Source organism: Chrysemys picta, chromosome 8 (assembly GCF_011386835.1).
Source record: "Chrysemys picta bellii isolate R12L10 chromosome 8, ASM1138683v2, whole genome shotgun sequence".
Taxonomy (NCBI): Eukaryota; Metazoa; Chordata; order Testudines; family Emydidae; genus Chrysemys; species Chrysemys picta.
The window spans coordinates 19,757,190-19,769,325 of NC_088798.1; the positions used below are offsets into that span (position 1 = coordinate 19,757,190).

Genomic DNA, 12,136 nt, shown 5'->3' on the forward strand with positions numbered 1-12,136 from the left:
GCTTCAGCCGCTCCGAGTAGTTTTAACGCGGTCCCCTCCCCCGCCCTGCGACCAGCCCTGCCCACAGCCGGTGCCTACAGGGGCAGACAGGCGCCAGGTCAGGTGCGGGTTTCCGCAGCACCAAGCTCCCCCGCTGCCCCTGCGGCGCGGTTTGCCCAGGACCCGGGCAGGCAGCGGAGGAGCCCGGCACTTCCCCCAGCGCTCGAGGGCTGCGCGCCCGCGGAGCCGCCGCCAGCAGCGTAGCTCGGCCCCTCGGGGCCAGGCCGGGCGCCGGAAAGGCCGGCGGGGAGGGGCGGGGCGGGCGCCGGGGGAGGGCAAGGAGCGCTGTCCTAGGTCGGCTGGTGCTGCGCGGCGCACGCGTGTGCGCGGCTCCCTGCGCGCAGAGCTGGAGGAGCGCAGCGGGGCGGCGCAAGCAAGGAGCCCGGCCGGCGATGCTGGGGGGTGAGTGGCCCCCGGGCTGTGGGGGGAGAGTTGGGGAGGGGGCCGTGCGGTCTGCGAAGGGTGGGGGGAGTTTCCAGCCTCTTCCCTGGGCAAGGGTCCCCTCCTGGAGGGAGTGGTCTTGTGCCCCTCACCTGAACTCAGCTCGCTGCAACCAGGGCACAGGGGGGTCCTTGTCCTGGGCGCCTAGTGGGGTTTGGGGGGAGGGGGAAGAGAGCAGCTCAGCACCAGGCCCCAGAGGCTGGGCTTTGAGGGATTCTCCTGCAGGGTCAGACTTTGCCCCCTCTCTCCTTTCCAAATTCCCTCTGAACAGGAAAGCTGCGCGGTGAAGCTACACCCTCGAAGGGACGTGTCATGTTGGGTCAATGGTGGAGATGGAGCTGGCCTTTCTTGGTACCTCAGGAGCTCTCCCCTGGTGACTGGAGCCTCATCAGTGAAACCAGGCAAGTCGATTCTGTGATCAGACTAAAAGGACAGAGAGAGAGGATTCAGAGTAGCAGCCGTGTTAGTCTGTATCCGCAAAAAGAAAAACAGGAGGACTTGTGGCACCTTAGAGACTAACAAATTTATTAGAGCATAAGCTTTCGTGGACTACAGCCCACTTCTTCGGATGCAGAGGAGAGAGAGGAGTGTCTTGCCCACAGAAGTTAGAAATGGAAAAGGCCCTGCTGGATCAGCACCTTGTTTTCAATTTAGCTGAGACAAGGTTTCAGGAGGGAGGAACGACTGTCCTTAATGATAAACTGCAGAGCATGGGTTCAAATATATTTATCCCATAGAAAGTGCTCACAAACCTTTTTGAGACATTGTACTCCAGGCTGAGAATGTCTGATCTCCTTATGCCTTTTGGGAGACAGTGCAGGAGTATTAATAAGTACTGACACTACACCATTGCTAAACGCGATTATTAGCGATTCAATACTTATTTCTGTTATAAAAAGGCAGGGTGTCCTGCCTTAGTGTTACAATTATGTTTATTGTTATACCAGTGCATATTGGATGCTTCCGCAATGCAAATATGCATTTTTTAAAATAAATTTTTGCAAGCCATTTATGCATAGGAAATTAAGATATTTCTTATGCGTCTGCCGAAGTGGGTATTCACCCATGAAAGCTTATGCTCCAATACATCTGTTAGTCTTAAAGGTGCCAACTCTGTTGCTTTTAAAGATATTTCTATTATCTAATGGGTCCAATCCAGCTCCCATTGAAGCCAATAGGAGCTGTGCTGTTGACTTCAGTAGGATGATCAAGCCCAAAGTAACCATATTAATGGTTAAAAAACATTTTACACATTTATTATTTGTATTACCATTGCACCTAGGAACTGTAGGCATAGACCAAGACCCCAATGTGCTAGGTACTGTACAGAGAACAACGAGACCATCCCTGCCCCAAAGAGCTTTTGCATAACTATTGCTAAATATAAAAAAATCCATATTACCATGGAATCGTTTCTCATTATTGGATTCACACTATACCCTGTAATGGGTTCTGTTGTCAATAATCCAAATGAAAACTATAAAATGTAATATTTTGAATGAAAGCTCCACCTTCAAAAAAAAGTTGGAGGTTGTTTTTTTTCCAAGACCATGTGATTGTATTAAGTAAATTACAGGTATTTTAAAACAAATTATTTAAGATATGTTTACCCAACAGCAGAATGGTTAGGCTGCCATATAAACGCTATAGTTCCAATCATTCTGACATCTGCATACGGCTATATTCACACCTTTCTTTACTCAACATCAACGTCTGTCAACCCACAAAAGCAAGGACATTCCATAAGTGCTGCAACTCTATCCATAACTCCTCGTGGTCTTGTCTAGAAAATATCTTCAGCAAAAGTGCAGCTGCAGTGGTGCTACCAGCAGTGTAAGCACTACCATAGACAAGGAGCAGGCAATTTTTTCAGACTACCTATGAGGCTAGATGATACAATAGTAAACACTCCTATTCTTGGTGTCCACTAGATTTTATACTATCAGTACCAGTGTTAGTGGTGTAGTGGTGCTGAAAAAACAGATATTAGGTTTATTAGTATAGTATTCATGATCCCTAAATACACCTCTACCCCGATATAACGCTGTCCTCAGGAGCCAAAAAAATCTTACCGCGTTATAGGTGAAACCGCGTTATATCGAACTTGCTTTGATCCGCCGGAGTGTGCAGCCCTGCCCCCCCGGAGCACTGCTTTACCGCGTTGTATCCGAATTCGTGTTATATCGAGTCGCGTTATATCGGGGTAGAGGTGTAGTACGTGATCTGTCATACTGCATATGCTGTAATGCATGTAATGTAATGCACTGTCAGAAATCATGCTATCATTAGAAAGACATCTCAATGTTCCTATCAATGGCAGTATATCCTGCTTAGAATGAAGTTTCTGCTTGAACTCTGAATTTCTTTGCTCTTGGAATGAGAACATCAGACTTAAAGGTGAACTGCAAAGCCTTTGTGAAGGATAAACTTCACAAACTATTTAAGAAGTAAAAATTAGTTGATCACATCAGTTACTTTAAGACAATTTTAATACTTTCATGGACACACAGAATTCACTCTCATCAGCATTTCTACATATCATGTAGACTTCATAGTTGTAAACATGCATAAGTACGGGGAAGCTTTCACTTTTTCTTCATAGGTCTGCTACCTCACAAGCTTAAAGAGAACCTCAGTTATCTTTTATTCAGTCAGTGTACAGGTAGCAAAATTTCCCCTTCCTGATATAGAATCTTAAAGGTTTTTTGTTGTTGTTTTTAAAGAAAGTTTGACGTTTATCTCTGATCTCCTTTGATATTTGCTCTTACATTTTATGCTGTATGAATTTTGCGTATGTAACTTGGTCAGTTCATTTTTATAGTGCTGTCATTGTCTAGAACTTAAGCAATAAGCAACTATCCAAAAAAGGATATGAATAGATGTGTTGTTGGCACATTGACTCAAGCAGTACTATGGCTATGGTTTTGCTGTCATAAAGCAAGCTGTCTGAAGGATGTTTACAGTTACTGGGCAATTTCAGTTTATTGGAAAACACACCATTTACTTGAATCACATTAGTGCTGTGATTGCTCATCAGTATGGTAGCTGAGGATTTCAGTGACTGCTGTAAGTAAAGTTTATGCAGAGGCTGAGGAATTTTACATTGAGACTTAAGATTTCAGTTTGAAGGATTTATAATTACAGTCTTTATGAAAGATACAGTCTTTATGAAATATATAAGATTTTCAAAAATTACAAACCACCACATATCAACTCCCCTGTCTTTCATCCTCAGATACCTCTCAAAAAAGGAAGAGTTCACATTTCCTTGCCTCCCCCCGCCTTCCTCCCCCCAAAAGCCTGGAAAGTAAACTTCATATTAATGTAAAAATAAATTAGCAAAGACTGGATTTTCCAGAACAATGTCTCCGGCTTGTCCCCCAAAATGTCATGCAAAGAGGTCAGGATTTACAGAGCTTCTAACAGCACAAATACTTTGTTGGAAATAAAGAATTAAATCATGAAAACATTGCAATAGAAGTATTTTCATTACAAAAGGTCAAACGATAAGAGTCATAATAGATTCACTCTGCTGTAACATACCTGATATGCCTTCACTCCTCCAATATATATGTGCAGCATTACAGGATAAAGATCAATGATCAATTACTAATGGCACTTTTAGATGTTAAAATAGGGTGGAAAATAGTCCTACCTGAACTTGAAATATTTAAGGCCCCTTCTGGGAATTTTCTGGCCAAAGTTCAAACACTTCAACATCATCTATATTTTAAAGTTGTTTATTATGACCAGAACTAGTATAGGTTTGCAGTTGAAGAGACATATTTTAAAAAGTGTATCAATCCTTTGGAAGCTTGAAACTTAAACCTTTTCGTTTAAAGAAAAAAAAAAGTGTTTGCCTCCATTACATCTGCCCGGGCATTTGTTTATTGTAGGGTAGACTTTAACTAACAGTTTGAAAGTCAGCAGTGTTTTTATCATCTGTGCTGCCTTTCATTTTGGGGAAGTGGATGGATCAAAGAATTGTGGTATTGCCAACTTCCACAATTTTATTACTAGTCTTGCATTATTTGGTGTTTTTTGTAAAATTCTAGATCCTTGTATCTCAGGATTTTGTGAGAGTCTCAGGTTTCATTAAAAAAAAAATTGTTTATGGCCCTCATGTAGGGTTGCCAACCCTCCAGGATTGGCCTGTTGTCTCCAGGAATTCAAGATTAATCTTTAATTAAAGATTATGTCATGTGATGAAATCTCCAGGAATACATCCAACCAATATTGGCAACCCTAAAGGCTCAAAAGCCAGAAGGCAAATAAGAACCACCCCACTTTTATGTTTAAAAAAAATCATGATTGTGTAGGGCCTGATCCATGATTTTCTTGGAGTCAGCAAGACTGATTCCTAGGAGAATATAGAGCCTTTGACTTATAACCTCTCTTTTGAATTTGACATGGTTGAACTAATTTCCTCATGCTGGAATAGCACTTCCCATAGTGGCCTTCTCAGTAGCAAGGCTGGACTATGCCCTAATCCCTAGAGGAGTTTGGAGTTAATTAACAGGGAAGCTTTCACTGCCTCTGCTACCTGTTCTGTGTATAGAGGACAGCATTCTGGTCCTTTCCACAAGCATCACTCACTTTAGGGCAATATCTTGGGTCACCCAAGAAAAGTCAGAACACAGATTTTGAAGAGTGGCGGCAGACACTGTCCCTCCCACCCTCCCCCATGGGCTTTCTAACCAGTGGATCATCCAGTTCGCAAGACCACTTACTATTCTCTTCTCACCATTCACCTGTCCTGTCCGTTAACTCCTTCTCCCCTGGGCTCCTACAGAGGAAAATTGCGGAGTTTAATTCTGTAGCACACAAGAGTTGCAGAGTGCCCCTACTTGGCAGGTCTTCTTCCTTGTAGTTGTGCAAGGACTAAAATATGGCAGAACTCCAGGGAGCTGGGGAATGTCACCCTTAAGAAGTACTGGATGACTAGTCCTGCTCAGATATACAAAGTAGTGGAAGAAAGGGGAAGAGAGTAAGATGTGAACAGGGACCCTTACGCCTACTTTGCACAGGGGCTAGTCACAGTCTGTCCTTGTGGTTCCTAACCATAAACACTACAATGGCTAGCACTTGCTAGTGGTGCTAACCTCCACATAGCCTTTTCAGACTGTTGGGCTGGTAAAGGAGGACTATTGGTGGAGTCGGAAAAGCATATGCTATAACCTTTTAAAGTGCTGTGGAAGAAGACACATTTAGTCCATATGTTCCCATGGATACAGTGCCTGCCAGAAGCAGTCAATAAGCTCTCTAGCCAATGCCTCCAGTAAGCCACAATTTATCCCTGTGTGTGAAAGGATTTTTTTTTTATTAAATATTGCAACAAGCATCTTTGGATGTTCTAAGTTGCAGATGTTGTAACATCAGGAGTATTTTAATATATTGTTTTTTATTTTTAAAAACAGGGCATTCATTTCACTTTAGAGAGCAAAATGTTCTCCACATGGCTTGTGCACATGACAATTTGGTGTTTGGTACAAGCAGTAACAGGTTAGTGTTTGATTTCTAAACAGAAACTTTGCTTAGAAAATCTTGAACATTTTAATTTGTTTCTCCTTCAGTCTTTGAGTGCTTTGTTGGAAAATGCCTTCCTTTTTTTTAAAGTTCCAGAGGGTCACGCTACTGTAACTTGGATACCTACCTGGATTGTTTTCTTATTAAAAAAAAAATCATTTTCAGTTAATTGGATAACGCTGTTAAGAATAGTGGATGTGATTCTCTGCTGCCTTGCGCCTTGTCGCTTACACCTGGTCATAGCGGATGTATGACACTACTATTCTGATTTTGCAGCATTTTATACCCATGGCGCACAACTGTAAACAACCCTACAAAGTTCAAGGCATTGGAGAATCAGGCTGGTGTTAGTTGAATGCACTTTTCAGAACCAAATGGTGCACAAGATAAGAGCCAATACATGCAACCATTGGCAACTCACTTTCATTTGTTTATACTGCATATAACTAAAGTTTCACTTCTGTTTGATGTGTGAATTCAAGGCTACTACAGGAAATAACTGCTAGTAAGTTATTTATTTATTTATTTAAAGTTAGAGGTTTGCTGTTGGTTACCTGAGAGGCACATATTGCATACAATCCATTTCCAAATAGACAGAGTTGACTAGGTTAACAAATAAATAGAAATGCTGCTCCATAGTTTTCCAGGGCCACTGAGCAACATCAAATGTATATGCACATCTCTGTTTGAATTGGGTGTTACACCTGCCTATCCTTGCATCTACACAGGAACTATGAAAAGGAAAATAAGGGATATCTCCCATGGAATTCAGAGGGAGTTTTACCATTCACCTCAATAGGGGCATGATTGCTGCTATTTCACCAATATGCATAGTGTTTTTTGTTAAAAGAGAAGATAAAGTTCTGCTTTCAGGTGGCTCCTTGGATTGTACTTTTTCAGTAAGAAAGTAGGTTGGCTTTCATTCATGAGGTCCCTTAAATCAATGAAAATTTAGTGCCAGGCACAAATCATAATCCAGAGTTCTGAACTGGATTATGGTAGAGGATTATACTGGTGGAAGATTCTCCTTTGCTTTGTAAAATACCCTATACTTAAGGCCCTTGGTTTTCAGTTTATAACTGATTTTTTTCCCCAAAATTCCCAAGTTTTAGAAAAGCTATTACTTGTTTTTTTTGTTTTGTTTTTTTTAAACAAACACTTTTACACAAATTTTGGACCACTCAACATGAAAATACTGATTATGTTAAGAAAATCCAATCCATTACATTAGGTAAATGTGTTTGTGTTAATAATAAATTAATCTAAGTATAAATGTGATGCTGTCTGTTAAAGTAAGGCAATGTAGTGAAGGATGTGCGCGCATACAAATGCACTCCAGTGCTCAAGTCCTTAAAAAGAAAAGTGACAGAATTCCCTGGACCCATCTCCCCACTGCGGCAAGAGAGATGGCAGTTCAGTAATCTATTGCTTTTTTTCTGTCCTCCTGTCCCCCAATATTAACCCTGATATTTACCCAAAAAAAACCCGAAGTTAATTTTTTGCACCTTTTTTCACCCCTTTTATAAATTTTTGCAATAAATACTGATACATTTCTAGGACATTTCAAACAAAAGGCTTTACACATTCTAAGAAGGGATCATGTGAGTATAAATACCCAGGCGTCTGATGAAGTGGGTATTCACCCATGAAAGCTTATGCTCCAATACATTTGTTAGTCTATAAGGTGCCACAGGACTCTTTGTTGCTATATATACACACTGTTTGTTTTTCCCATTGTATTGTAGAAAATTGCAAAAGAGGAGACATGATTGCTAGTACAGATTCGGTAGTCCTTCCTGGATCAAACATTACCCTCTCGTGCCGGCTAAAACAGGGTGAACAATGCAAGGAGCTAATTTTCAATAATTCTGAAATGGTCCTTGCATATGGAAGACACACATTTAGTTGCAAATGTAAATCGAATGGAAAAATCATCTGTGGAATTGACATCTATGTTGGAAGTAAGGAGAAGCCATTTCCTATTTCTTATTCTAACACTTTCTTCCTAGGGTATCAGATGTGATGTACCTCTGAGAAGCACATCACAAAGTGGTAGTGGGATAACTACTTTAGTGAGTCCATTGCATGATGGATAGGTTATTATAGTCAGAGTTAGTTAATTATTTACTCTCGGCCAGATTGTGCCTCAGGGGTCCTCCATACACTGATTTCCCCCCCGTGCATGTGTGGGCATTCACCATTGTAGTATCATATGCTTTACTTTGGGAAGGGGTTGGACACATGCATCATCAGCCCACTGTAAACACATTGGCCCTTCCCCCTTTGTAAAATATTACATGAGGCTTTATTAATGTTTGTGCCTCTCCCACCCTCCTCAGTGGAATGCCGCTTTTAGTGTGAAGGGGACAGAAGATTCCAAGGCAGTGGTAAATGGAAAAATCCCCAACAGATTGCTCCATTGGAGGGTGCAGGGTTCCCCAAAATGCAGACATAGGGTCTCGGCATAGATGGATCTAGCCTCCAGTGGATCCCCAAGATTTGTAATTCAGGGCACAAACTCCCAGTAGTTCCCCTATGAATCCTAGTGTGAATAAGAAACTGTGCAATGGGAATCCCACAGAGTTTCTAGTAGCCTATGGGAGCTAATACTCTCTTTTGTCTCATGGGGAAAGAAAGCTTTTTAAGAACAGTCATCAGTTGCTGTAGGCAGGCTTTTGACCCCCCAGTCCAATCCAGGATGTGCACATTGAGACCCCTACGTCTATGTGGAATCCTATTGTCTTCACTGGGGCTCCGCACAGTGGTCAGCCCATGAAAACAGCTTGCCGAAATTGAGGCTTTAATTTGTTCTTCTAAGTAAGTAAAAAGCCAGTCTCCCATAAAAGAGCTAGGTTAAAAGACAGCCTGAACCCTGAACTCTTTGTTTTTAAAAACAAAGGCAACAAAACAAAACTCAAGACTGTTTAGAAGAGGGTTTCTTAATACCTCTGTTACCAGTGTTTACCTCAAATATTGACAAGAGTGTCTGTTCAGATCCTCCAGACCAGCCAGGAAATGTATCCTGTATTCAGTATGGAAGAGATGGGAACCTTACTTGCACTTGGGATAAAGGAAGACTTACTCACATAGACACTACCTATGTGGTACAGTAAGTAACTGATGGACAAGGTTCTTTTTAGCCTACAGTTGAATAATAGCTTGAAAACTTACTATTTCTGGTAGGCCTATTTCTTTTTATTAAGGCCCCAAAAAAGTCAGTTGGCTTATGTTTAAACTATTTAGGGAAAAGCACAATGGAGACAGTATATGACTCAAGTTCATGAAAGTGAGTCTAGTTGCATAAGTAGACTATTCAGCTCACATTTTTCCCCACAGATACTGCACCACATTACCTCAGCACCTTCTGCGCTAGGCAGTGTGCAGGGACTACACCCCATTTCTAGACATGCTTCCCTCTTGAATCTGGATGTTTAATACTGGAACTGGTATTAAACAGCTGCTTAAGCTTGCCCCTTCCTAGGGAACATTCTCAAACTGTCCAGCGTCCTAATATAGGTCCAGGGCAGATTTTTCTCTGCTCAGTTACACCATCTGAGGATTTGGCCCACAGAGTGTGTGTTGAAGATTTTAATCACAGGTTTCTCTTTTGTTCTAGGCTAACAAATGAGACAGAATGCTTACGTTTTGCAGAAGAAAGTATGAATCCTAAATACGGCTCACTGAATCTGACCAAGCTGAATTTTGAATCCAATTATACAGCTGTAGTTGCTGCCTCAAATAGACTAGGAAATGCTTCTTCCCTACCCTTTACATTCATGTTGATAGACATAGGTAAGTGTTACTTGTCTCTGAAATGACCAGATCTAGGGAGCTGGTTAGAAGAGGTCGAGGATACCAATATATGCCTTAGTGAATAAATTTCAAAAGGTTGCCAAAGACACCTAGAGCTTTGGATGGGGGTTCTTATTGTTAAGTAACAGCAATATAAATAAAGAAGCAACCCAGTGTAAATTTACCTGAAATTTATATTCCATCATATCTTACACAACAATTTCTAATCACATTGCATATCTAACTGTTTTTTGGTTTTTTTTTTTTGGTCTTTACTATTAGTGAAACCTCATTCTCCAACAGATATTTTAGTGAAATTCGACAATGTTTCTGCAACAAATTGCACTGTCTTGTGGCAGGATCAACAACAGACGCAAAGCTTTAGACTAAGATACCGACCGGTTAACAGTCGCTCCTGGAATATGGTAATAATTCTTTCAAGAAAAAAAGGAAGTTGCTGGTCACTGATGTTTGGTTTTGTTTAATTATTTTTACCGGGTTTTATTTCTTCAAATTTGCATCTCTTCTTGTTGGCACCAAATTTAGGATAATGCAATAATTCATATAGGAAATTAACTTTAAATTAAACGTCCATCATAAACACCATCTTTGGTCTGAAGTTTTCTGCATGTGAGGCCCTAATCCTGCAAGAACGTATTCGTGTACTTAATATTATGAATATGAATAACCTCAGTGAAGTCAAATATTCATTTGAGTCTTTTCAGGATCACGGCCCTCATGTCTGACATAGCCCTGTGTTCAGACATGTATAAAGTAACTTGCTGCATCTCTGCAAAAGCCAGAAAATTATTACACTTTCAGAGTTACAAGATATAAACATATAAACTACCACGCTTGTTAAGCTGAAGAAGGGCCTCATCCAACTCCTATTAAAGTCAATAGAAGTTTTTCCTTTTATTTTAACAGGATCCAAGTCGGACCTCAAATAAACATATTAGGGTTTTTAAAAAGTAGAAATCATATAAAGTATTGAGGACAGAATTTGTGAACAATGGAAGAGTTTGTTATCTCCAGGTTATTAACTATAGAATTTTGTTGGAAAACTGCAAACCAAAATATTCATTACACTTTTCTTTTTGAAAAGGTTATTCAGGGTTGCACTGAATTAGTTTGCCATTGGTTTTAAGCATTGTATTCATTTTTTTTTTTTTTTTTTTTTTGCTACATGAGGATAGCTGGTACTGTAACTCCCAAATTGATATTTCTGTTTTTACCAATTATTTATCAAACAGATTTATTTATATGTCCCCATTGATTTATTCCTGACACCACATAAAAAAAAGGCCATTAAGTTACCACTGCTTTGGGTTCTGAAAACCCTGGATAGCAGTACAGGCTTCAGGCAGAATATAAATTATCCATAATTCAGAGTATTACTTCATTCAGTCTTTATTTCCTCTTAAGTTTAACATTACATATGCTTTAATGCTATTAAAGGTTGAAACTTTAAATTCTACAAGATATAATCTACATGATCTGAAGCCACATACAGAGTATGAATTTCAGGTTTGCTGCAAATTTCACCCCAACAGAGGAATGTGGAGTGACTGGAGCACATTTCGAATACAGACTCCAGAAGCAGGTAATAAAATATGCAGTTTGCCATGTTAATCCGTTGTCTAATGTATTTAGAAATTGTTTGAGAAGAGTTTAATATTAATAAATGCAAAGTGTGGGGCAGATTCTACCATCAGTTACAGCTGTGTAAATCCAAAAGTAGAGGTAGTCGGAAACTGGAATTCCTGTTCATTGGGAAATTCCAAAATGTCAGAAAAAATAATTCATTTGGAAATGGAACAAAAATTAAATTTCTGAAGTTTCCTGCAAACCAGGAATTCCAAAAATGTTGTTTATTAAAAGCTGAAATATTATTTCATTTTGATCTTTTTGAAATGTTTCCAAGGCTCTTGGAGCCCACAGGCAGGGAGCCCAGGAGCCAGAGTTCCTAAGAATGCTGGAAGCCCTGGTTCTGGGGCCATCTGCCTGACATACTGCCCTGGAGCTGGGGACCGTGGGAGCCCGGACTGCCAATGAGCCACAAGCCTGGGAGCTGCACCCCTGAAAGCCAGGACTTTCAGGATCTCCACTACCTTCAGCCTACCAGGTGGGCTGCTGGGAGGCTAAGCATGGTGGCAGGAAATCCAGGCAGGCTTCCATTAGAAACCTGCCTGGTTTCTGTTGTCAGTTTCAACTAACTTGACATGTTTCTGTGGAACATTTTGATTGAAACAAATTGGCATTTTCTGATGAGAAATTTTCCAACAGAACGTTTTTCCAACAGCTCTATCCAGAAGTCAGTGGAGTCACTTCTGACTTA

At 40.8% G+C, this 12,136-nt stretch overlaps 1 protein-coding gene across 1 annotated transcript in view; it reads left to right on the forward strand.

Annotated features, from left to right (window-relative positions):
• The first annotated feature begins 299 nt into the window (after nt 1–299).
• The window catches only part of IL12RB2 (interleukin 12 receptor subunit beta 2), a 33,413-nt gene continuing 21,576 nt past the window's right edge, over nt 300–12,136 (forward strand). Inside the window, exons 1-8 of the mRNA XM_005300109.4 lie at nt 300–441; nt 752–881; nt 5,898–5,982; nt 7,752–7,967; nt 9,001–9,115; nt 9,623–9,798; nt 10,081–10,223; nt 11,257–11,401. Of these exons, the coding sequence (XP_005300166.3) occupies nt 5,925–5,982; nt 7,752–7,967; nt 9,001–9,115; nt 9,623–9,798; nt 10,081–10,223; nt 11,257–11,401 (853 nt within the window). The 5' untranslated portion in view covers nt 300–441; nt 752–881; nt 5,898–5,924. The remainder of the gene's footprint in view (nt 442–751; nt 882–5,897; nt 5,983–7,751; nt 7,968–9,000; nt 9,116–9,622; nt 9,799–10,080; nt 10,224–11,256; nt 11,402–12,136) is intronic.